The sequence below is a fragment of the Apus apus genome, chromosome 1 (assembly GCF_020740795.1).
Source record: "Apus apus isolate bApuApu2 chromosome 1, bApuApu2.pri.cur, whole genome shotgun sequence".
NCBI lineage: Eukaryota > Metazoa > Chordata > Aves > Apodiformes > Apodidae > Apus > Apus apus.
Genome location: NC_067282.1, coordinates 53,944,540 through 53,969,266, shown reverse-complemented (window position 1 = coordinate 53,969,266; position 24,727 = coordinate 53,944,540). Strand labels below are relative to the sequence as shown.

At 40.8% G+C, this 24,727-nt stretch overlaps 1 protein-coding gene across 2 annotated transcripts in view; it reads right to left on the bottom strand.

The window, feature by feature from the left end:
- The window catches only part of PCCA (propionyl-CoA carboxylase subunit alpha), a 281,303-nt gene extending 256,860 nt beyond the window's left edge, over positions 1–24,443 (bottom strand). For both annotated transcript variants that reach the window (XM_051630543.1, XM_051630554.1), the window contains exons 1-4: positions 24,350–24,443; positions 16,852–16,929; positions 13,680–13,727; positions 13,513–13,581 (exon numbers count right to left, since the gene is read on the bottom strand). In XM_051630543.1, the coding sequence (XP_051486503.1) occupies positions 13,513–13,581; positions 13,680–13,727; positions 16,852–16,929; positions 24,350–24,403 (249 nt within the window). In that variant the 5' untranslated portion in view covers positions 24,404–24,443. The remainder of the gene's footprint in view (positions 1–13,512; positions 13,582–13,679; positions 13,728–16,851; positions 16,930–24,349) is intronic.
- Between the last annotated feature and the right edge of the window lie 284 nt (positions 24,444–24,727).

Genomic DNA, 24,727 nt, shown 5'->3' with positions numbered 1-24,727 from the left:
TGTATGACTATTTGGCAATGTAACACAAATTAACTTAGTCTGTGTTTTGTTTTTGCAAAATGAGTTGTCCCTCACCCTGCAGGTTTTAAAAAAAAAAAAAAAAACAATAAACAAAAATGAACAATAATTGAGGTTGGATGGAACCAATTTTTCACTCACTTTGTAGTTTAGCTAGGTTGACTACCTCACAAATTCAACTAAGATACTACAACAGGACACCAGTATGAGCCCTGGTAAAGCCAAGGTAATTGACAACTTTCTCCTGGATAACTTGCTATAAACTCACTTTCTGCATTCGAGCTTTGCCCAAGTTCCCCATACAACCCAGCCAGGCTTCTGCCACACTTTCTCAGCCTTCCCCATGTCAGAACAGACAGCTCCTGTGCTTGGAGAAGACTACCCTGAGTATTATCCAGTTCTCTGGGACTGCTTCAACTTGCCAAGCAGTCTCCCACAGGATCCTGGCAAACAAATCCTTGCTCAGGTCAAAAAACCCCTGCTCTCCGTAAGTCCATGGTTGTAATTCTGCTGTTTGTCTTACTCCTCCTGGGAACCTAAACCTCACCACTTCAGTCATAGGCTTCACATCTGATTTCTACTTCCCCATTTCAACACAGCATCCTTACTAGTACACTCAGTAATTTGTGTCAAGAATCACCCTCCACACATGTCAGAAAACTCAACTGTTTTCACTCCGTTTTTCTATCAAAAATCAGGATGGTTAAAATGCCACATGAGTACTAGAGTTTGCAATAATAAGGCTTCCTCCAGTTTTCCAGAACTGGATTAATCTGCTTCTTATTCTTGATTAGGCCTGTGACATACACCCACCACTACATGGCTGAGTGGCAGAAGTCACAGCCTTCCCTATATTGAAGGTCTCCATCCTCCACTTACTCTAGCACAGCCTCTTGCAAAGCTCTTGGCTCTGCAGATTCTCTGCAAAGAACCTCAGTCTGCTGGACCTTCCTAATCCTGCAGTCAGCTCCTCCCTGAAGCTCCTTCACTTGCAACTCAGCATGTGGACCAGAGCACACCTCCCACTTGTGAGGGCCACCTGGCCCATAGTTCCAGCCTCAGGGAGACGCACCAGGCATTTGCTACAGCCCAAGACACGGAAGACTGCAGCCTCACTCCTTCCATGTACTTTAAATATTAATTCATGACTCCTGGCAAGATTTACCATTAACACATGTTCATTTACTCTAAGCCATTTTTCTTTCACACTTACAATATGGCATAATAAGGAAACAATGAGGCCATGGGACAACTTTTGCACAGAGTATCATAAGAAACCAGTTCCCAGAATTTAACTAACAGTATTTCTAAAGCATCCTTTGGGAATGTAGTGTTGATACCATCTAAGAACAGACAAATACTTAATAAAAGTTTCATTCAAAGAAAGAACTGCACTACACAAACCAGTTTTAAGCTCCTCTAACTTCTTGCTAAATGCATAGAATCCCAGGTTTATGCAGTCTGGTTACAACTTGGAACTCCTCTTGTGTTCACCAAACTACAATCTTCACCACGCACGTGTGATCATCGCCTTATAAGCATACTTGCTGAGAAACAGGATCAGTTACCCACAGATATTTATATATCCCTATTAGTGAAAAACAAGACAAACAGAAGATAAGTGCTGTATTCTCTAAAAGACTAGAAATGAAAGCTTCATTCAAGCTACCTCCAATGCTCCACTATTGTTTTAAATCAATTAAAGAAATTCCTAATAGAAATATAACAGATACACCTGCACCGTTCAGAACAATCTGAACTTTTAAGTCAATACCAAGAAATACAGATTTTCATTAACTAGTCATTAGACATTCATGTGAACAGAACTTAACACAAGCGTTTTCACAACATCCTTCAGGATCTCCACTATCCAGCATTATAACAAAGCATTACAAGTAGTGGAAATACCAAGCACTCAAGTTTCACACATTTGGGAAAGTAATGCACTGTGTGGGACCACATGATAAAGCCACTCAACAGGAGAAACTTACAGGTGCCTTCAACCACTGCCAAGGTAAGTAAAGAAATCACATAATACCTGTACTAAGGCAGTTCACCTGATCCTTGAGAAAGTGCCTGGAACACACTTCAGTAAGAATCCACCAAAAAAGTGCCAACCAGCAAGAGCTGGAGGATCACCTAATCACACCTGTTTTTATGCAACACCACAAACCAACTGCAATCCCCGGCCATGCAGCAGCACCCCACACTGCTAACTGGAACCTTGTCTCTGTGCAATTCAATACAGATGTTTCAGCTTCCATTCATATTCCTCATTCCTTTACAGTTGGACTTATCTTAAAGGCCTTTTCCAGCCTAAATGGTTCTATGATTCTCTCCCACAGCCATCTCCAACAGTTTGTGTTATTATGGCACCCAAGCTCAAGGTGTGTTCATTGTACTGATTGCTGCATGCACTTAAGAGAGCTATGGTACCCAATTATAATCTAAGATTACAAAGGAAAGGCGAAAGAACACCAAAAAAATATTTCTTAACAGGCTTTCTAGGACAAGCATTAGTTTAGACTAATATTTCTGTATTCTTGCAAAAACAAAACAAAAGCCTCTTTGAAGATGAAAAAGGATGAGTGTGTAACAGCCTTAGTCAGGCAGCTCAGACTGCTCACATGGAATAAAGATGTGAAGAAGCGTATCCCCCTTCAATCCTGTCCTCCCCATCCCCTTCCAAAAAGCACTATCATTCCAGTGCCCCCAACAGGTACCATTAATGCCACACTGAATCTATGGATGCTTCTTAGATTAATTCATGTTTCAGGAAACTACATATGAAATAGAAAGGATAACAAAATTATAAAAAGGTCAGTCTTGGAGACATGCTTTCTGGACAGAGATGATCCATTAGTACAGAAAGCAGACAAGGCAGGCAACACACCTTCCCAAGCAATCAGTGTGTCACACATTTGTCAACAGCTAAGCCCACACTAAAACCTGTTTTGCTTTAAGAACTCCCATCATCCTACCTTACAACATCTGTAGAGTTACAGGTCAACAAGTGACCCGATATTAAACACTAACTACAAAGGGACTTCAAGAACTCATGCAACGCTGTACATCAAATTAACATTCAGGAATGAAACTCAGCATTGTCCAATTAGTACAGCAAGACAGAAACAAAAAAAATGCACTGTCTCTAAACAGAATATGATACAAGTGCTTCACAAAAAATTCTGCCTCAGGTCCATCTCTGTCTAGAAGTCACCCTAATAAATAAAGGAAAATTCAGCTCAGGGCTTGCTGACCAGTGTTTACACCCACACAGACAATAAAACAGGTAGTACTATCAAAGAGCACTGCTCATGAATACTGCCTAAAATCAGAGCATTCCTGCATGTCCACTACCACAGCTGATAACAAATAGCAGAGTAGACAATAATAGACAACAATAGACAACATAAACAATAGGAGCAACAGAATCTGCACAGTGAAACACTTGCTGCTGAGGACCTGGGTGAAGGACAGTCAGGAAAGATGCAGTACAAAAGCCTCAAAGGAGAAGGGTCTAAGGACCTTCTGTTCTTGCTTCCAAGGGGGTGAGGCACCAGGAAACAGTGTCACTGCACCACCTCCTTCACAGAGGAACATGGTATAAGTATCTTTTTTTGGTCACACTGATGTTTAATTGCATAAAAATTACTACATACAGCACTTTCCACCACCACTTCTGGAAAGGTCTAGAAATTAACATAAGTCAAATGTCCTACAACAGGTGTACAATCACTTGGTTTCTTCAGGCAATTAACTGTAATAAGCACAGTAAGTTTGAGCTAGCATTGTGGCAGCAGAAGCCATTCATCCAGAGCACCAATGGACAATATTTCAAGCAGTGTCCTCAGGAAACACTCATGGCTTCAAAGGAAAGAGCTGCGTGCTCTTTCCCCACTACCCAAAAGAGAGGCACATTTTCAGAACAAATGAGGCCTAGTGACTTCAGTCCTGTTAGCCTGTTGCCTTGACTTTAAGGTTGATCACTGACATGCCCGTACATCTCTCCAAAACCCTTAACTCTGGGTGCAGTGCCAGAGCCCTGCAGTCAGCAAGGTAAGGGAAGACAGTTTTTAAGTGATGGCTGATCTACTCCCAACTCATCCATACACAGCTCTAGCATCTGCCAGACATTCCCCTGAAATATTTTAGCATACTAAATCAGCAGAAAAAAAAAAGTTAACTAACTTGACAAATAAGGTGTCTGGTGTGTTCAGAGCACTGAAACAGCTCAGCACAAGGTCAGAAAAGTGCTAGAGCAAGAAAAGACCTACAAGGGCAATACCATGCAAACAATGAGAGCTGTCTCAGGCAAGTGTACATTAGCATTTAAGTTCAAATGAGAGCACATTTTTTTTAAGTTAATCACTCAGACACCCCCGCTTACAACACAACTGCCTCCAACACACAGCTGTCTCTAAGGACATGAAATGGATGTGTTCCAGGCAAAACTCAACCAGATGATGTATTTCAGCAAGCGCAACAAACTACCACTAACAGACACCAAGTCCATAGCATCAGACTAGAACCAGTCCAGATAATAAAAGGCAAGCAGCCAGGACTTCATGTCTTTCAGTATGAATCATTTCACCCTACAGACCCATTCCTGTTACTCTTCGCTACCTACTGATGTAGACGGTCATCAGCACCCACAGAACAAGCTTCACTCTCCATAGCACTGAGCACCTGCACATTTAAGTCACAGCTAACTTCTCTGACTGCACTTCTACATTTTCCTGTCCCAAGGATAATTTAGTACATCTTTTGACAAAAACCACCACCTCCCCACCCCCTTCCAAATAATCTTTATGCCAAAAAAAAAAAAAAAAGAACTTTAATCCATGTATTGATACTTCAAATAAATCAGCATGGTAATTAAATAATCCTCCTCACAAAGGTGAAAAGATGTGGATTCAACTCCTTTCCAATGCATACCTCCCACCTCCGAGGAAGTGTGCACCAAAGGGCTGAAGCATGATGCTTAAAGCATTCTACCCTAAACCCTTCCTCTCCTGCTGAATATTAGTTTCAGTCAGAGTCCAACAAAAGCAACATTTCAGCTTAGCCACCAATCTACACAAAGGACTCTGACCCATTCCAAAGGTCATATATGCATTTCACATCATCCTATCACTGACTAAAATGCACCAGAAATCTTTGCAGAACAGGCTGAATCTTTAGGACCCTTGACTCTGACCCCCCAACTTCTAAAATTGCAGAACAAGCTCACATTGCTCCTCATAGCTAATGAAAAATGTATTATTTCCTTGTTAAAAGCACCCTTCCCCCAATCCATTCTGCTCAGAAGCAATGATGCAATTTTAAAAAGAAAGAGCAGACTACACTTGGCACACAAGATACAATTTTGAATAAAAGCACACTCATTACACAGAGATATCTGAGACATCCCAGGATGACCACTACCTACATCTCTTATACTTTACAAAACTGTTCTGTAGTTCAACCAAGAAAGCAAGAGGACAGGATAAGAAACATCACCTCCACCATGTCTTCTAAAGAAATAAACGTCACACTGTCTTGTTTTTGAAACAAAAAGTAAATATTTGAAAAAAGAGCAGAACCACAGTTGCAAACCTGACCCTAACGTTTCCTTGGTGAGATCTGGCACATTCCTATTCTGCACACCTTGCAAACAACAGCACTTACAAAGAGCTAATTTCTCCCAACAGTATCCATGCGGAGTCCATGCTATACACTCTAAAGAACAGTCTGGGAATTGTGTGTTTAAGTAAGGCATTAGTTTCCTTTTCATATAGGTACTTGAACAGATCTCTCAAGTTATCTAAGCAGAAACTTCTGAAGTGCCATTGGGACATAATGAGCTGTCAAAATTACTGAACTTCTTGTTCTATAGCAGATGATGGAAGAAAGCTTTGCATATTTTGAAGAAGGAATCAGCAAAAAAATTACTAAATGAAACTTTGGACAAGCTTTAAGATCTCTGTATTTTTAAATATGTTACAAGTAAAGAAGACTCCTCAGTTTTGGATAAACTTTCATTTTTCAACCTAATTAATTTTTAGATTAAAACTTCAGTGCCAAATTCCCCCACAGTTTTTATTTTTGCCAACTAGATTTCTTAAAAATGAAAGAACCTGACAGTATCTCATTACACTCTAGGGAAGTCTTCAGCAAAATTCAGTTTTTACTTCAGTCAAAAGCTCAACTTGTTCACCCAAATTCATCCAGCTCAATACAGATTTGGTATAAAAGCTTACAAGCTTCATCAGCTTTGCCATTTCCCTAAAACACTTGTTCCCCTAACTTATTTCTGACATACTGCCTCCAACTGCAAGCTTAAAAATAAGAATAATAATAATAATAATAATAATAGGAAAGGAATATAGATCTTACATTTCTATGTAATTTGATTTTTTTTCCATTTTCCTTCACTCTGAAGACTACAGTGTCTGGAGAACAGCTGAATTCTGTGCAATTGCTTTTATATCCATAAAAGTATTTGTATCATTTTTAGTTTTATATTATCTAGGAGAACAAGGTGATTTGCAAAAGCTAAAAACATTGGGAGATGACTATACTTAAGGCAATTTAATACAATAACACCTGAAGTCTTAAGTGACTGATAGAAAAAAAAAAAACTGTTAAAGTATAACAAACTGTCCATTACTCCATGAAGTTTCAGTAGTTTACATCACTTTCCCATGGGATTTTTTTCAGTCATTTATAGTTCATTGCTTCATATGGCTATAGAATCCCTGCTGTGTTAAAAAATGCCAAATAAAATTATATCTCATTCACTGCTTTATGCTATACCTTCTTTTGTTCAGATCCAATTAGTGAAAGCTTGTTCTTCATTTATCATACTTTTAGCTGATTACATTAGGCATTACAATAGTTCTCTAGCTTTCCTTGACAATGTTTGCACCATCAGTGTTACATTTATGGTTGAGGAGGCTCTTTCATCTTAACCCTCTATTCCAATCAGTTCAGGGGGAAAAGTACATACGATTACTCTTGTTCAGCCAAAACTTTTTTGCTTGTTTTCTCATCCCAAAAATAATTCCACCAGAAGTTTTAATTAAAAAAAAAAAAAATCCAAAATCTATTGGTCCTTCCCCACTTTACCTAACCAAGTGTAAAGAATTAGTGTTTTGCAAGCTGAACTCTGAAGTTTAAAAAAACAGCATTTCTAATAGTATACAATTTCTTTCTTCCACTTTCCCCAGAATAACAGATGTAATAAAACATATTAGCCAGGATTTTCAAGACTCTAAAAACATCCATTATGACCTACTTTTCTGAATATACTCAGTACCACATGAATAAATGTATGCTCTTGAGGGCCTCAGTAGCCATTTTGTCAGGCTGTTTTCCCCAACCATCACAATGATCTTATTTCAGGACAGTTGCTAAAGCAGAAACCATAAGAAATAATTTGGGACACAATCTTTTTTCCCCACTTCACACCCCTTCCCACATCCATAAAGGTAAGCATAATTCATTGCCATTTAATGTCCTTTACAGCTCCCTGTAACTTTGCATTAATACACAAGCACCCAAAAGTCTGAAATCACCCAACTCCTTTTAAGTTTTGTTAACATTCCCTTCTCTATCACCGTACAGTTTTAAGCTGCAGAAATCCTACAGAGCTTTGGCCATCTTTTAACTTAAGAGCATTATTTTGTTCTTTGTCTTTTCCTTCTTCAGGTTATTCAGCTCATGGCAGGTTGCTCAATTTTTGCCACATTCCCAATTTACAACTGCACTTTCTGCTGCTTCCTGCTCACAACAGCTAAGTTATAATTTTTTTTTTAATTAAAATTCCTTTGTGCTGTTATAGTCTAGTTACTGGGTTTATATATTAATGAAAAGGTATGTCAAAATTAATATTGCTCTATCAGCATACTCAAAACATTTGCCATGGTGCTCCACAGAAGCCAAGTCTGAAGAACAAGGAAAAGAAAGTAGTTTAGTTGAAAGACTGCATGTATTTCAGCTACTCACACCACTAGTTTTCAGGATTGTAAAGTCCACAAGGATTTCTGAGAACTTAAAAGTTAAAAAAAATGAAGAGTTGAATATTCAACAAAAAAATTTCCAAAATTAAGTTCTAGCATAAGATTATTCAACAGTGTGTCTTCCAGTACCCTTATTCAAAGGCCAACAACAATTTTGAGACTATGTATACCATTCCTACCCATGCACCACTAAAAATGACCACTTGGGTCATTTATGCATATGACACTGCATAGGTAATAAAGTAGAAGCTATCACTGAAGAGCCTGAATTGTTAGATAACCTCATGACTTTTTTTTCCCCTTAAATATTTTGAGCACAATCAAGGAACTCTGCTTCAGTTCAATTTCAGTTCTGTTTTCAACCAGAATGACAGAAAGGTCTGCCTTCCTTTTTTAGTTATATTTCTAAAAACGAGTAAGTATTAAGAGTATCAGGCTACCCATATTTCAGCAAGTAGCTACACCAGTCACAAATGATGAAATAATGGGCTATTATTACATCTCAAAAGCTACTCTAACTTCTAAACAGCAAGTTTATCTACTCCGCTCAATGTTATTTCTACATACTTTAATTAAAAATATTTTTATAAACCATCCCTACCTACTCTAGTCACTTAAATTCAGGTCCCATTCTTTTGAGTAAAGAAACAGTTTTGGAATGGGCAACTGGTTCCGTTGCATAACTTCGTATTTATTTCTGCCTTTGGTTCAATGACCATCATCAGCAAGGTAGTTACCTGTAACATTCATTCTTTTGCAATACAAGTCTTGAAGAAGTGAGGTATGCCTTGATTAATCCTGTCAAGCACAAAATCCAAAGGATACTCACAACTCTTTTGCAGCATCTTACTACTAAACAAACAAGCTTCTCCTAGCTACATGAGGACAGAAGTTCCACTGGCAGGTTGCATCAGCTAACAAGCTTGATTTCAGTGTGTTTGAGATTTTGCTACCCCTGGTATAACTACAAAGGTAGCTGTTGATGGAACCTGAACAAAAACAACACAGAACAAACATGGTCTGTTACTTTACAGCAAGGAACAGTCAAAGAATCTGGCCTCTGGACTCATCTTTCAGGAGCATCCCGAAAGTCACACAGGCAGTAATACACATCGCTGCAATGGCCAGGTCATTCCCACAATCAATGAATAAATGGAGGTATCCACACCATTAAGACAGATGGCATTAAACTACTTTGCAGTGCAAGCACCCAAGGTAGTAATTAAAGGATTTATAGTAGACATAAGTAACATGTATTAGTAGACCAAAAAAAAAAATAGCTTAAACTTAATACCACTACCCTATTTTAAGCATACCAAACAGTGTCTCAAGTAGCCTCTCTCTCATTTCCCATTAAATATTTGGAGCTTCTTCAATGCAGGCAGCTAATGCTTAACCTTGTACAGATAAGGTTTGATTGGTCTTTAAGTAAGGATCCAAAGAGCTAAGTAGACACTATTTCACTCTTGCAGCATTTGTTAAGTGCCTAATCTCTAGTCCAGGAACTCAAAATGTCAGCATCTCATTTAATACACTTAACGTTATCTTTATGAAGTGTTGTATTAAAGTATTTCTGAGATATCAGCTTGGATTTAATTTCTCTTATGAACCATTACAAATGAAAGACCCTACTCCTATTTTAAAGCTACAACAGCGCTGCAGATTGAAGCAAACTAGATGTATTTTGAACTTCATCTTCATAATGTAATTCTTACTCCCTTTCCTAAGGTCGTAAGTTGTACCTTCCAGTCATTCTTATTCCCTCATTATGATCTTCAGTCTTGGTTTTTACTTGCTTCTGATTTTTTCATAGTCTCTATCTCATAGCAGAGTCCACACAATAAACAAAGCCATCCAGACACATGGGAGAGAAGACCAATTCATTTTCTCAAGTCTACTATGGATTGGTGAAAGATTGTTTTCTTTTTGTGAAAGAATGTTTTCTTTTTTTAGGTAGCTTTTTAAATCTATTTTCAGGATAAATTCATGCCAGTGAGCAGTGCTGCACAGTGGTACTAAACAGCAAATCCATTTATCCTAACCACAGATAGCATATATATATATATATATATATATAAAAGATGGAATACAGGTATCCATCAGCATGCTTTAGGTTTACCACAGGGATCACAGACGGTAAGGAGTGGTTTGTACACATATCCATGTAACCCCTGGCTTCCAAAAGAATTAGGCATTATGTCCATTAAAAATTCATTTCACAATTCATTAAGCACCCACAAGCTACTCTACTTGCCTAGTTATGGCTACCAGTTAAAAAACAAACCAAGTATATTCTTTAGTCACCTCAAAAAGAAATAATTACTTGGCATAGAAATCCAGCAGCAGGACACTTGTCCTGTCTCAGAAAACCCAGTTTGTCCCTTGCTCTACCTCCAGTTTATTAATATGAAGTGAGCTGGTCATGCAGTAATAGAACAAAAACAGACAAAAGTGCTTTCAAAGTACAGAACTCCCAACAGTCCTCATCTTCCCCTTAACTCTGAAAACACCTAAGTTCTAACTATTTCCACAGATCCCATCAATTATGCTCCAGTTTTTCCATGTTGAACAACATACCACCTATATTCACAAGTCATATCCTGCATAAAATACACTTTTTTTTTCCTGATAACTTGTCTGAGGAACCTCTTCTATTTAATCATAGCACAGATTTTTACTGACTTCCAGATTTCAGCAAACTACCCTAGGACATGAAGGTACCCCCAGTTCTTTTTCCTGTAGCAGCTCTTGCACACAAGGAATAATACGATTTTCTCCCTAGACAACAAAAATCACAGAACCACAGAGGTTGGAAGGGACCTCTGAAGATCAAGTCCAACCCCCCTGCTGCAGCAGGAACATGTAGGGCAGATCACACAGGAACACATCCAGACAGGTCTTCGAAGTCTCCAGAGAAGGAGACTCCAAAACCTCTCTGGGCAGCCTGTTCCAGTGTTCCATCATTGTTACAGTAAAGAAGTTTTTCCTGATGCTGAGGTGGAACTTCCTGTGTTGCAGCTCCATGCCATTTCCCCTCGTACTATCACAGAGCACCACTGAAAAGAGACTGGCCCACTCTTGACATGCACCCTTCAGACATTTATAGATATTAATAAGGTTCCCTCTTAGTCTTCTCCAGACTAAGCAGCTCCAGGTCTCTTAGCCCCTCCTCATATGACAGATGTTCCAGTCCCTTAATCATCCTCGTAGCTCTCCGTTAAGACTCTTTCCAGCACATCCCTGTCCCTCTTGAACTGAGGAGCCCAGAACTGGACACAATACTCCAGATGTGGTCATACAAGGGCAGAGTAGAGGGGGAGAAGAACCTCCCTTGTCCTGCTGGCCACACTGTTGTTAATACATCCCGAGATACTATTGGCTCACCAGCCACAAGGGTACATCACTGTCCCATGGATAACCTGTTGTCCACCAGGACCCCAAGGCCCTTCTCCATGGGGCTGCTTTCTAGCACATCATCCCCTAACCTATATTGGTGCATGGTGTTTTTTCTCCCCAGGTGCAGGACTCTACACTTATTCTTGTTGAACCTCATTATGTTCCTCTTTGCCCAACTCTCCAGATCTCGCTGAGTGGCTCCACAGCCTTCAAGGGTATCAACCAATCCTACCAGCTTCATATCATCACCAAACTTGCTGAAGATAGACTCTATTTCTTCGTCCAGATCACTGAAGATCTTCAGTAAGACTGGGCCCACTATTGACCACTGGGAAACCCCACTAGTCACAGGTCTCCCACTGTACTCTGCACCATTGATCACAACTCTCTGGTCTCTATGGTTTAGCCAGTTCTCAATCCATATCACTGTCCACTCTTTTAACTCACACTTCCTGAGCTTATCCACAAGGATGTTTTGGGAGACAGCGTCAAAAGCTTTGCTAGTCAAGAAAGACAACATCCACTGCTCTCCCTGCATCTATCCACTCTGTCACACCATGACAGAAGGCTACCAGATTAGTCAAACATGATTTCTCCTCGGTGAATCCATGCTGGCTACTCCTGATAACCTTCTTTTCCTCCATGTGCTTAGAGATGACCCCCAAAATGAGCTGCTCCACCATCTTCCCAGGGACAGAGGTGAGGCTGATCAGTCTGTAGTTACCCAGGTCCTGTTTCTTGCCCTTCTTGAAGGCTGGAGTGACATTAGCTTTCCTCCAGTCTTCAGGCACCTCTCCCATCTTCCAGGCCTTTTCAAAGATGATGGAGAGCAGTTTAGCGACAACTTCTGCCAGCTCCCTCAGCACACATGGGTGCATCCCATCAGGACCCACAGATTTGTAGATGTCCAGTTTCCTTAAGTGATCTTTAACCCAATCTTCTTCAATCAAGATGAAGTCTTCCTCACTCCTGACTTCTTCTGTAGTCTGGAAGGTTTGGGAATGCTGAGGGTTGGCCTCAGCAGTAAAGACCAAGGCAGCAAAGGCTTTAAGTAACTCCGCCTTCTCCATATCCTGTGTCACCAGGGCACCCGCTTCATTCAGCGGTGAGCCCACATTTCCCCTGGTGTTCCTTTTACCTCTGATGTACTTGAAGAAGCCTTTCATGTTGTCCTTGGCTTCCACTGCCAGCTTTAATTCTAAAAAGGCCTTAGTTTTCCTTGTTGCATCCCAACGCTCTCAACCGCATTCTTGTATTCATCCCAAATGGTCAACCCCTACTTCCATGATCTATAAACTTCTTTCTTCCACTTAAGTTTGTCCAGAAGTTCCCTGCTCAATCATGCAGGTTTCCTGGCTCTCTTATTTCATTTCTTATTCTACGGGACACTTCAATCGTGAGCTTGGATGAGGTGGTGCTTGAGTATTAACCAACTCTCTTGGGCCCCCTTTCCTTCCAGTTGTTTTCCTATTCTTACTATGAGTGACTTAAAATATTTCTAAAATGGAGACTACCAGACATGGTAGTCTCTACTTGGTAAAAGTCACCTACCAAAATAGGTGAGTAGTGAGACAAGGACATTACTTGTCCAGATAGTAATTTTACCACATTCCTGCCATGCTGCTGAATATTGAAGGCACCCCAATATCCTCAAATAAAACAGCTCCGATAGGCCTGTTCCACAAATATAGTAGGAGAGAGCATACCTCTAAGAAATGGGAAGAAATTAGTTGGGTTTATCAGGTACAGAAACAATTTACACCAAGTTCTATAGTATTTCATCAGATCCACTTTCGTTATCTTTTTTGTGCACGTTAGCAAAACAGAATTTAGATTTTACTGCCACTCTCACACTTTGTGTACGTATCTATCAGGTGTGACCATGTAGCTTAATCCAGGGAAAAAACAAGGTAACATTTACATAAGGAAAATGCAGAAGAGCTCACACAAAACCATGCTAAATACTTTTCCAACCCTCCCTTGCCTCAGTATCTCCCTTCCTTTCAAGCACAAAGATGCTTCAGAATTGCCAACATGCCCACCTTGTTGGATTACTAAGAATTCCATCTACTATTTAAATTCAAGTAGTACTTACAGCATTGGCATCAACATCACTGTGAATGGCAACTGTTTTAATCCCCATCTTCTTACACGTTTTGATGACCTACCATACAAAAAGTGACAATTGTCAATATTTAAAATAACAGTATTTTTAAGAATGAACTACAAAAGATTAAAAAAATTATAAGATCACATACTTACTCGGCATGCAATCTCTCCTCTGTTGGCAATAAGGAGTTTTTCAAAAGTCTGAAGGGAAAAGAACAAGAATCTTGAGAGATGAACAAAATGTAAGTTTTTCTCCCTCCAGAAACATGCATTCTTTTCTCCTCCACTTCCACTGAAACCCTGGTTTATACATGAGCTTTTAACTGAGATCATCTACTTTTAAAAGGATTCTGCTGATTCAAAAATTATTATATAAACAATATGCTATACCTAGCTAGCACACACAGAAAAGAAAAACATGTTGACTAGTCAAACCAGTATTCTATAGATCTCTTTACCATACACTAACTATCCCTCTACAGAGGCTCTAGAAGCCAGCCAAGTCCAGGGAAGAAACATGCAGGCAGGTACAGAAGTCAATGCCTCTAACCAGCACAGATGACCTATAATACCATACTCTGTTATGTGACAGCTTTTAAAGACATTCCAATTGTAAGGAGGAGATGTGCCTCTCTGCCTAGGGCATGGGTGGTAAAAGAGCAACACTTCCACCTTGTACAAGCATGGTTGCTGGCTTGTACCAGCTTTGCCCCTCCTTGTAGCTGAGCCTCCCCAGAGGCAACTGGTAAAATTCTGCATTGCCATCATGATGCTGTTACACTCTCAATACTAAACAGCAACAAGTTGCAACACAACAGCACACCAACTTTAGTACACCCTGGAAAATCACTGTCACGTTTTACACTGGAGGGCACTTAATGCTGCCAGTATATCTTCAATACTCCCATCAATGCCTGTAAGAAGTGGATAACAAGCTGTCAGATGTCACTAAACCTTACATCCTAGATGAAAACTTCCCATAAAGAAAGACTGGTGGAGGAACAGTGTTGCTCAGCATAAAAACCTCATTGTTGGGAGAAAGGGTTATTACTGTCACTGGCCTTGCTACTAAATACACCAATGCACTTTGATACTGCACCTGCTTGGTTGCTCATACAGACTGCCACTGAAGGGGACAGTCCTGCTTTACACAATTCCCCCCACTGCTTTCCATGCATCAAACCAGCAAGATGTAGCCTTGGGACACAGCAGTTCACCATACTAATTAAACAGTCCTACTCTGCCTTCCACATTCCAAATAAAAATAAAAAAACAACAACACACAGGATAGGGAACCAGCAGGATTCACCCCTTCAGGGGCAGCCTGCAGCTGTATCAGATTAGGTTTATCAAACTATACCCCAAGACATTCAATAGCTATTCTTCCTCCCCTACACCAAACAGCTGTTTTTCACATGGACTGGGGGAAAGGAAGTATTGCCATTGCAACAATGAAACTGTTAGCCCCACAATCCTGAATTAATCTGGTAAGGGGCAGACAGGTGTAAGAGGAAAGGAAGGAACCCTGCAAAACCCCAACATGAACAGCTAAAGTATATATTGTTTGCTCCCCTACTCCAAACAGGGATACCCAAGGTGCCCTTGACCAAATTTACTTCTTCAAAGCCAGGGCTGTGCTGGCATCACATGACCAGTTTAAAAATACTACCATGTGACAACAACATACAGAAATTGAGTGATAAAAACCCTCCAGGTAAGAGCTGCAGCAAGTTTATATGGTAAATTCAGCCAGACCTGCTGAGAAACACAAACCCACTAGGCAGGCACACCCACATCCCACTCAAAAGATGGATCTTAGACATCCCTAAGCAAGGTCAGTTATCAGAGGTAAAAATACTGTAAGAACACCACAGGAGGTAGCAATTTGTTTAGAGAGCTTTTTTAGCTGAGGTCCTGGTCTGAAAATCAGTGAAAAAACTGAAAGGTTTCCAACATGCTCACACAGCTGTTTCTGAATATAAATATCAGCATTCTAGGTACCTGAAGCCTTTTAGGCATACAGACTTGAGGGAGAGTAAAAATGCTCTCAACTACTTGGCATTGAAGAGTTTAACAACTCAAATACTTTGTCAGCTTAGGTTTTGGTACGTAAAAGTTGTTTTACTAATCAAGTATGGTCACAATGCAAAACTAGACTCTCAGTATCAAGATGTTAAGAATACTTGACATTCATTTCCATTTTCTAACCCTGCAATAAAGACACGAACAGGAAGAGACTGGACTCTTGCTGCTGCTACTGTTAAACACAAGCCTCAAATCCAGCACATAAAAAACCCAACAAAAACCAGATACTGCAGCATTTGTCATTTCCACTAATTGGCTTAAAAAGGTCTGATACAAACGTCTTGGCGTTAAAAAGACAGTGGAAGGGGCAGCAAAGGGAAAAAGTAGAAGTAAGCTTAAACTATCTGTAGTAGCCACTGGTTAGAATGACATAGCTCTTAGTTAAGAGAAATAATTACATTGTCTAAACGTAACTATGCCTTTAGAAAAGGAAGGGGATCTTGATTAAGAAGCAAGGACCATAAGAACACAGATTTCTTCAGAAGACTTCTTTTTAAGCCACAGTTCTAGGTACATCCTGTTCTCCAATACTACTTCACTAATCGTTAATTGAGTCTATGCCAGTATATAAGAACAAGCCTATCCATCCAGACCTGTCAGCATTCTTGCCCTTCAATACTAGCTTACCTTCAGCTACATTATTTTTCCAAGCATGTTACTTTAGAAACCATGCCAAGACAATCTCCCACAAGAAAAGTTTTTCTTGGCTAGTAACTGTAAATTGAGATTGCTACTGCACAAGTCCCAGGAGGAGGAATTATTATTTTCTGCAGGCCTTGAAGGTCCATCTTTAGCCAAGCTCTACAGTTCTCACCCCCATGTCAGATCATTTAACTGCTGCCACTATTGCATACTTCTGTTTCTATGAAAAGTTTTTGGCTAGTCTAGCTGCCAGATGTTTTAACAGGTCTATACCTCCCACACCATGCAAAATATTAATAGCTGTTTTGTAACTGTAACATGTTCAGGCCAGTACTTTACTTTCCCAAGCTCATAATCACTAAACCCACCATTTAAGGTATGCACTTGTAGTATTTAATCTTGAAAAGTAAACTGAAAAAGCAACTTCCTTTTTGCTTTAAAAAAGGAAGAAAAACACTCTATTAAACCAGTGATTGTACATAGGTTACACTAGGAGAACTGCTGTTGTCAGTAGCAACACAGGGGAGAGGATAGCTTTAAAAGCCAAATGTCAGTGGTACAGTAAATTGTTAGAGAAAACATGCACCATACTGCTTACCTTTTCATTTGGATCATACACAGCAGAATACAGTCTATGTGAAGTTATAAGGCACCATCTCGAACGCAGTGCTTCACACTACAGAAGAAAAAGGAAATCAAAAGTTTTCTTCCTGCTACAGTATTCCAGTAAGATAAAAACAGTTCATATACTGACATCTTGAGGAAACACTTCCATATCCTTTCATTCCCCCACCAAGTGGATGAAAGCTTAAAGATCTGCTCTCCCTCAAGGACACACCCAACTAACAGTAACTACAAACAATTCAGAAGCTCTAGATACAAAGTCATTAGCTTAGGTATAAATTATTTTTAATAAGCTCTCCGCTATAACATCTTTCCTTCTTGTTCCAAGAAACACCTACCAAGAAGTTCTCAGAAGAGAATGCGTGTGTGTGTAGGTACCTGGGATGAGGAGAGGTCTTTGATGCTAAGGAGGTGTTGAGAATAGAGCGGGTAACGAACTGGGCCAGTACAGACAGCAAAAGTAGAACAGACTTTAGATGCTAGTTCAGCTTCCAATCCTCCCCAGCACAACCCCTGACAGTGCTCTGAGGAAAGAGGTCTTTTTCTCCTTTTCTCTGAGACTTCTGCTCTGAACCAGCTTTTAGAAAGCCTTAGCTCCTCTAGTTTAACAATTCTGCATGTGTCAGGAAAGGAAGCATACATGTAGTATTTCAAAGAGAAGGACAAACCATACAACAAATTTGAAAGTGTGCTAAGAGGGTGATGCAGACAGGTACTTCTCAAGTCATGTCACAAAATAATAGCAGCTACAGTTAAAGAAAAATAATCAGACAAATGACCCCACACCAAAGTTGCATCAACAGAGATGCAAACTTGGGGAAAACTACACTTGCTCACCCAAACAGAACCAAACACTGTAAAAAACCTTAATACCAATAACTGTCTAATAGAAAGCACAAAACAGCCATGACTGACAATTGCCAGAACTCAGAATCTGCCAATGCTGTCAGAAAGGTTTTTTTTTTCCAGAAGTTGCAGAAATTTGAGTAAGATGGCTAGTAGAAAGCAAAGGCTCTCCTGTGAGAAAAGACTGAAAATTAAAACTGACTACATCAGAAAGGGGATTAAAAACACTGAGCAAGTACATGTTCATATAAAGAAGTGCATTACATAATTCAGTTGCTCCTTCCCCAACATTAGTAAAAACAATTTTATCAATTTTTCCATTATCTGAATTTTACTGTAAGCTCATAGTGGCTCTGAAATACTATTGGCTGGCAGTAACTGGAATGAGAATGCTCCATACACAGCCCTCTAGCCTTATCTAGCTTGAAGATACTTTTCATGTTGTACCATAGAAAGCAGAAACAGGCCCAGGAGTGTGCAGGGCACTACATTTGTAATGTAGCTGATATTACAATGTTATAAGGGAAAAAATATATTTCGGTACAAGTCCTGTAATACAGAACTAAAGGAAGCCTTAGAGCACACTACCTCATGCCAGCTGAGACAAAGCTTCACAAGTAGAAAGCTGCTACAGCTTCACAAAGGAGTTATATCCCAGTCACTAGTGGCAGACATAACTTACACTGTCCCAGGTCATCCAGATAAACTTAATTATTCTGGAACTAAATAGGTCAGTGGAAAGCAACTGTTTCAGCCTGTTTCACACACTGGCTTATCTGGGTTCTCTTCCACTCAGTTGTTTTGGTGGGTGTTTTTGTTTCTTTCTTTTTTTTTTTACTTCACTCCAAAAATAAAATCCAGAATAACAACCTGAAATGCAAATTATTTTATGTGCTAGAGTCAAAACCACCAATTTTTTATATTTTTTTTTTTCGCATGGGCATATTATTCTTCATCTGAGGATGCAACAGTACAAGCTGTTTCAGGCATTAAAGGGGGAAGATATAGTTAAGGACTGAATTTTGCCAGCTGGTCATCACCCCCAGCCTACCGCAGGAGTGTTACACCTTCAGTGACTGTATTGCCATCTAGATCCTGTTGCAGGGAGGAACAAGGACAGCTATAGCAGAAGCAGCAGAGTATACCCTCCTGCTCCAGAGTACACTCACTCAAGCAGATTAAGCCCTTCTCCTCTCCAACACTATTGACAGACATGCTTGTGGCACCACAAATAGTCTGAAGAAGGTCATACAGGGGACACCAAAAACTCTCCACCAAGTTAATATTATTCATTGAAGAATGTGCCTGTTAAGGGTCAGTGGGGCTAATCTAAATACTTGCAATTTGCTGGGTGGAGAAAGGCTGGGGGGGTAAGGGAGGAAAAGTTTCTAAACTTTATTGTAAACACATTTTATGCAAAGCTAGTTTTGAATGCATATAAGAAGCCAGAAAAATTATGCCACAGGTAGAAACCAGAAGGAAAGGCTATGATGGGAAAACTAGTTAGCATTAAGTTTCAGAATTTTAGCCATGGGCTGTCTTGAAATAAAAGCTCTGTTCAAACTTTTTATACAGAAAAAGTAAAATTACCAAGCATTTAAAAATGTGGAAAAGCATTAAACCACTCAGCTGTTTTTACACTATAGAATTGGACTGATTTCGCATAAAATATTTTAACAGCCTAAACTAATTATACATCTATGTTTAAAAACTTAATTACTTCCTCCCGCACACAGGCACACAAATCACTTAAGAGAACTGGGTTCAGCCCTGATTTGAATATATGTGGGATAATTTCATAAAACAATCATACTACTCAACTCAAATATAAAATTCCAACTTCAATTCACATCTTCGGAAATAAGAGGTGTAGAGTTTTTAATGTATTAAGGTGTAAGAACTTGCTTTATCAAGAATCCACTTCAAGAAAAGTCTCTTTAGTGGTCTGCTCCCAGTCACTATGAGTGATTGAATAACAACTTAAAACAGACATTTTGTAAATAGTGCATGATTAGGGCCACAGCTACTAAACTGGCATCTCCAAATCAACAGCTACTCAAGTGTTACCTACCCCCCTGGACTCCCAAGCTCCTGCTATAGGTAGGCTCCTGAAAAGCTACACCAAAACTTCCAAAGAACTCTCAAACCACCAACCAAACCAATCTAACCCTCAAGCTAAATTCTTAATTGGCTGCTTCCCCAAAACCACATATGCCCCAGATATTATATCTTACATTAAAATTTCCTCAGAACAGAGCCAAGGAAGTTCAGCTTCATCTAGTGAGTTTTTTATATCTTCCAAAATCAGGAAAGAGCAGTAGAGTCATGAGGTATAGCCTTCTTTGTCATGACTTGTTACTTAAAATTGATAAAGCTCTTGACTCCTGAAAGCCCAAGAACACAGACAATTCCATTTATGAGAGCTCAACTTTGGACTTCTGAGTTTGGCTAGAGATTTCCCCACCTCTACCAAATCCTCGAAAAAGTACTGTATTTTGGAAAAGCATGCTGCTTTATCTATTAATTGCACAGCAGACAAACTGAGCGCAAATCTGAACAGCTTTATAAAATTAACTTTATATAAATCAGACTACACAGTAAGCTGTAGAATAGTACGCTACACACACACTGCTACTTCAAGGTCTAACAGAAGCCTAGACTTTCTAACCCATCCCCAGGGACCCAGTGCAGCCCCAGGAAATCTCTTCAGCTGGTTTAAGGACACAGCACACAACAGCAAAACAGAAAATTAACTTGTTTTTTCAAGATTTCTTACATACGTGTTTCGAGGTTTATATGTCTCTCATCAAGGAAAGAAGTTGCCCTATCTTACTGGTCACTTCCAAACAGAAAGAGGTCTTGGGGTTGAAATGGAGATGCAGAGTTCCAGATTTCAGGCAGGAAAAGCATCATATAGCAAAATTTGCTTTAAGAAGGCTAATATGGGAAGGAATATATATTTTAGCATCACTAGAAAATACAATAAGCAATGCCCAACAGTAACAGCGTAGCATACTTATTTTCTCCAGCCATAAATTCTACTGCTTCCTTCTGTTTTCCACTAGCAATCCTGCTAAGACTTCTGTCCCAACATTTTCAGAGATTCAAGTTGAAGACACCACAAGAATAACCTCTTTATATTTACAGTGTATTTTCCTATTACCTCTCAGCATTTCTGTGTAATTATAAACATGAAAAAGTAAATTTTCCCATATTTCGATTACACAGGAACTTCAGCTGTCTTGAAAAGATTTTAATCTATAAGGCTGAAAATGCAGCTTATTAATACAAGATTGTACAAATGCCGTAAACAGAAAAGCAAACATAACACTTCTGGGTTTTTTTTCCCCCTCTCTCATGATGCACTTTCCCTTCTTTTGTATCCTCTAAGACAGCACTGAACAGCCAAGCACTTGTAACTGAAAGCAGATCCTCCTGAAGCCAACCGCAAACAAAGATGTAGTACAAGGTTCTGTAAAGTGTGCTGCACTACACAATAGATCTCTCACTCTAGCCAAGTTTGAATTACCAACCACTGGTAAGCAGGACAAGAGAAAAGTCATTTTTCATATTTGCCAACACAGCATACAAATTACAAGCAAGGAAAACAAGGATCCACCTAAGGCTATATTCTTAAACTAAATCGTTTCTACAAGTTATCCTCTCCCTTGTGCCAATCCTAAGATTTTCTATAGTGAACCAGACCAAGGAATACATTCAGCTGAAAAGATACTCACAAGGAGTGGGAAAAATATATTCTCAGCCAGATTTCAGGCCAGCTTATCCACTTAGATATTCAAGCAGCAGTGCTGGCACGGGTTGGAGGGAGACAGAAGCCAAAAAGAAACAGCCCGCAATCAAGGCCCAGCAGCTGCAGAAAGCTGGAACAGTTTCTTACAGCAGCAGTTTATATACTAGAAGCAATCACTGAACTCCACAAGTTCAGGTCTATGTTTATCTCCACAGGGTGGTGACCATTTTAACTCCCTTCCTTAACAGCAGGTGATACCAATCTTGCTATCCCATCAGACTAATGCTTCTCCTCTCCAACAAGGAGTAAAACACTTCCCTAGAATAACAGCATGCTAAAAATAGCATCGCAGGAGAGAGAAAGGAGCTCCCACTGTACAGATACTGCCCACAACTTCAAAAAAGCAGGTGCATAGATAACTTATGAGGGCATAGATGGCAGATCAATTTTTTCCTATGTCTAGTTCAGTGATTCGAAAACAGATCTGATAAAAATCTATGTCAATAGTTGACTTCATGATGTACAGTATTTATCACTTTCTTCTAAATTATTTTAAATAGTCTGACAGCTCTCTCAGAAGAGTTTCAAGATTGAAATACCAAAAACCATGTCTCCTCCACTTTCTGTAACTACAGCCTTCTTTTCAACATCAGAGCTTCTCCCAACTCCAGAAGGGCAAAGCATCAAAAAGGAAATTTTGGTTATATTCTAAACAGAACCAGTTCTGCATAAAAGCTAAACAGAATGGCTAAGAAACACTGCAATTAGCAGAATCCCCAGCTCAATGGTTTTGCACTGTCCTTTCTCACGTAGTTTATTGACGCCTGCAAGAGAAGGGCAAAAGAAGTTATGGACAACTCACCAGCTACTAGCCCTTGTAAAAAATAAGCACTCCAAGCAGATTAAAGCTTGAAAACATCAATTATATTATTTGCTTATGTTAGCAAAATACAAAAGAAGCTACGAAAGTAAGTCCTGTGCAAAATTATTTGAGTCTTTTCCAATATACTGATGTCTTAAAAGTGACTTTCACACACATGTATTAAGGACTAAAGATAATATACCTAAGTCACAAGTGCTATTCAGTACCTATAAAACCATTTTGTTTTACAAAAGTGCCACCAGTGTATTATTTCTATGTTTACACTGACACAGTCAGACCATACCCTTGAGATGTCAGAAGGAAGAAGACAAAGTAGGCCTTTCACAGGGAGGCTCCAAAGGACTGACAGCAAAGTCTTTGGACTATTTAGTGAGAAAAACAGAAATCTTCCATATACACACACACACGCATATATAATGGCTACCAAAAATAAAGTCTTCAAACAGCATAAGCCTTCTGCTAATTCCAAATCACTGTCTCAAATACTTCTCTTTTCTTCACTTTTCAATAAACTTCTCTCATAGCAAATCTGGCTCGTGATGCATATTTCCTACCAAAAAAAATACCTGGGTAAAGCACATCCTTTTTGCCTCTGCAGTCCCCTCTCAAAGTGCCCTGAACAAAAATCACCTCTTTTATGTACTCCCTAAAGGCATGCAAGGAGTTCTTTACAGTTTTGTTATGGAATTACATTTCTAGAAAGAAACCCACACCCTCAGCAGTACACAGAGCAAAATTTTTCTTCAAGTCAATCCTCTCTTCTCCACTAAAATACACAAGCAAGCCTCCTCTTCAGAAAAAAAAAAAAAATAATAATAATAAATTATATATATATAAAAATCTTCCTATTGTAAGCAATTAGAGGTATTTTGCACCACTTCTCCTATACAAAACTAGTTGGTGTCATTCAGCTGTGACACGACACTGTGAGCATACTGCTTGCTCTTATCATAAATCATCTCTTTCTTTTAAAGCAATCTGTAGAATTACTAGAGAAGAAAACAGCAACTGTCTTCAGTTAAGTTACTCCATAGTCAAAGGAATAAAGCTTTACAGAAGTTTAAAGTCTTCACCAAAAGCACTACTGTAGTTCTGCAATGAATTTATTTCATTTTCATGAAAAGCAAGAATAATTAAAAGAAAAAATCACAGTAAAGCTTTAAGTGACAGCTGAAAGATTGATAAGTAACTGGGGGAAAGGAGAAGGGGGAAGAGACAAAAGAGTTTCACAAAGCAGCAGCCTTTTTCTATGAGCTAAGAAAGAAAAAACAGTACAAAACTACACTGTTCCCCTGAGTTTTGACAAGCTCCTGTTTAACAGAGGGAGAGACAGAAGCAAACAGGGGGTAGCACACAGCCCCCTCCGGCAGCAGAAAATCAAGTTAAAAAGCAAAACAAAACATATACATAAAACATAAACAACGACTCCCGGCAACACAGGGAAAGGACACACCATGGAACAGCCTCCAGGATGCTGCAAGCCTTCAGCAACCCAACCCAGGAACAGCTTTTCCTCTTCCAGGACCACCAGGGCCTGGCCCACCAGCGCCCAGGGAGCAGCCGGCTCCTGCCGCCCCCCAACCAGCAGCCCAGGGAACCCGAGCCGGCACCGGCCCCCCCGGGGCAGCGCCCCTTCCCCGGCCACCCCGCAACCTGTCCCTGCCGCAGCCGGGCACGCCCCCCGAAGCCCCCTCAACCCACCCGGGGGGGTCACCCCCCGACAGCGCCCGAGACGCGGACGCCCAATCCCGCAGCCCTCCCGTCCGGAGGGACGACGTCCCCTCCGCTCCCCCCGGCCCCACACAACGGGGACACACACCCGCTCAGCGACCCCATCCGCAGCCCCCCACACACACCCACACACACACAGGGGAAGAGGACTTGCCCCAGCCCGAGAAGCACCCTCAGCCGCCCCTGGAAGCAGCCCCGCAGCGCGCAGGCAAGGCGGGAGGAAAAACCCCTCTCCCGCCCCGCCGCGACCCTCAGCCTCACCCTCAGCCCCAGCCGGCAGGCTCCCGCCGCCCCCCGGCCCAGCGCCGCCGCCATGTCCGCCAGCGCCGCCGCCGACCGGCCGCCCTCTCCTCGGCGCAGGGGCCGGGCCGCCCGCAGCCAATCCCCGCGGCCGCCGCGGGCGCCAGGGAGCAGGCGCGGCCGCCTCGCCGGGGGCGGGGAGGGGGGACGAGGGGGTCCGCCCTGCCCGCCCGCCTTGCCCGCCCCTCGGGCAGCCCAGCCCCGCCGCCCGGGGTTGCCATCCCCGCTGCCCCGCGGGGGTTTGCCTTTCGGGCGCGGCTCTGGGCGTCCCTCGACCAGCGCGGGTTCTGGCGGCTGTGCCCGCCTGCCGGGTGCGCGGAGCCCGGGGGTGCAGCCGGG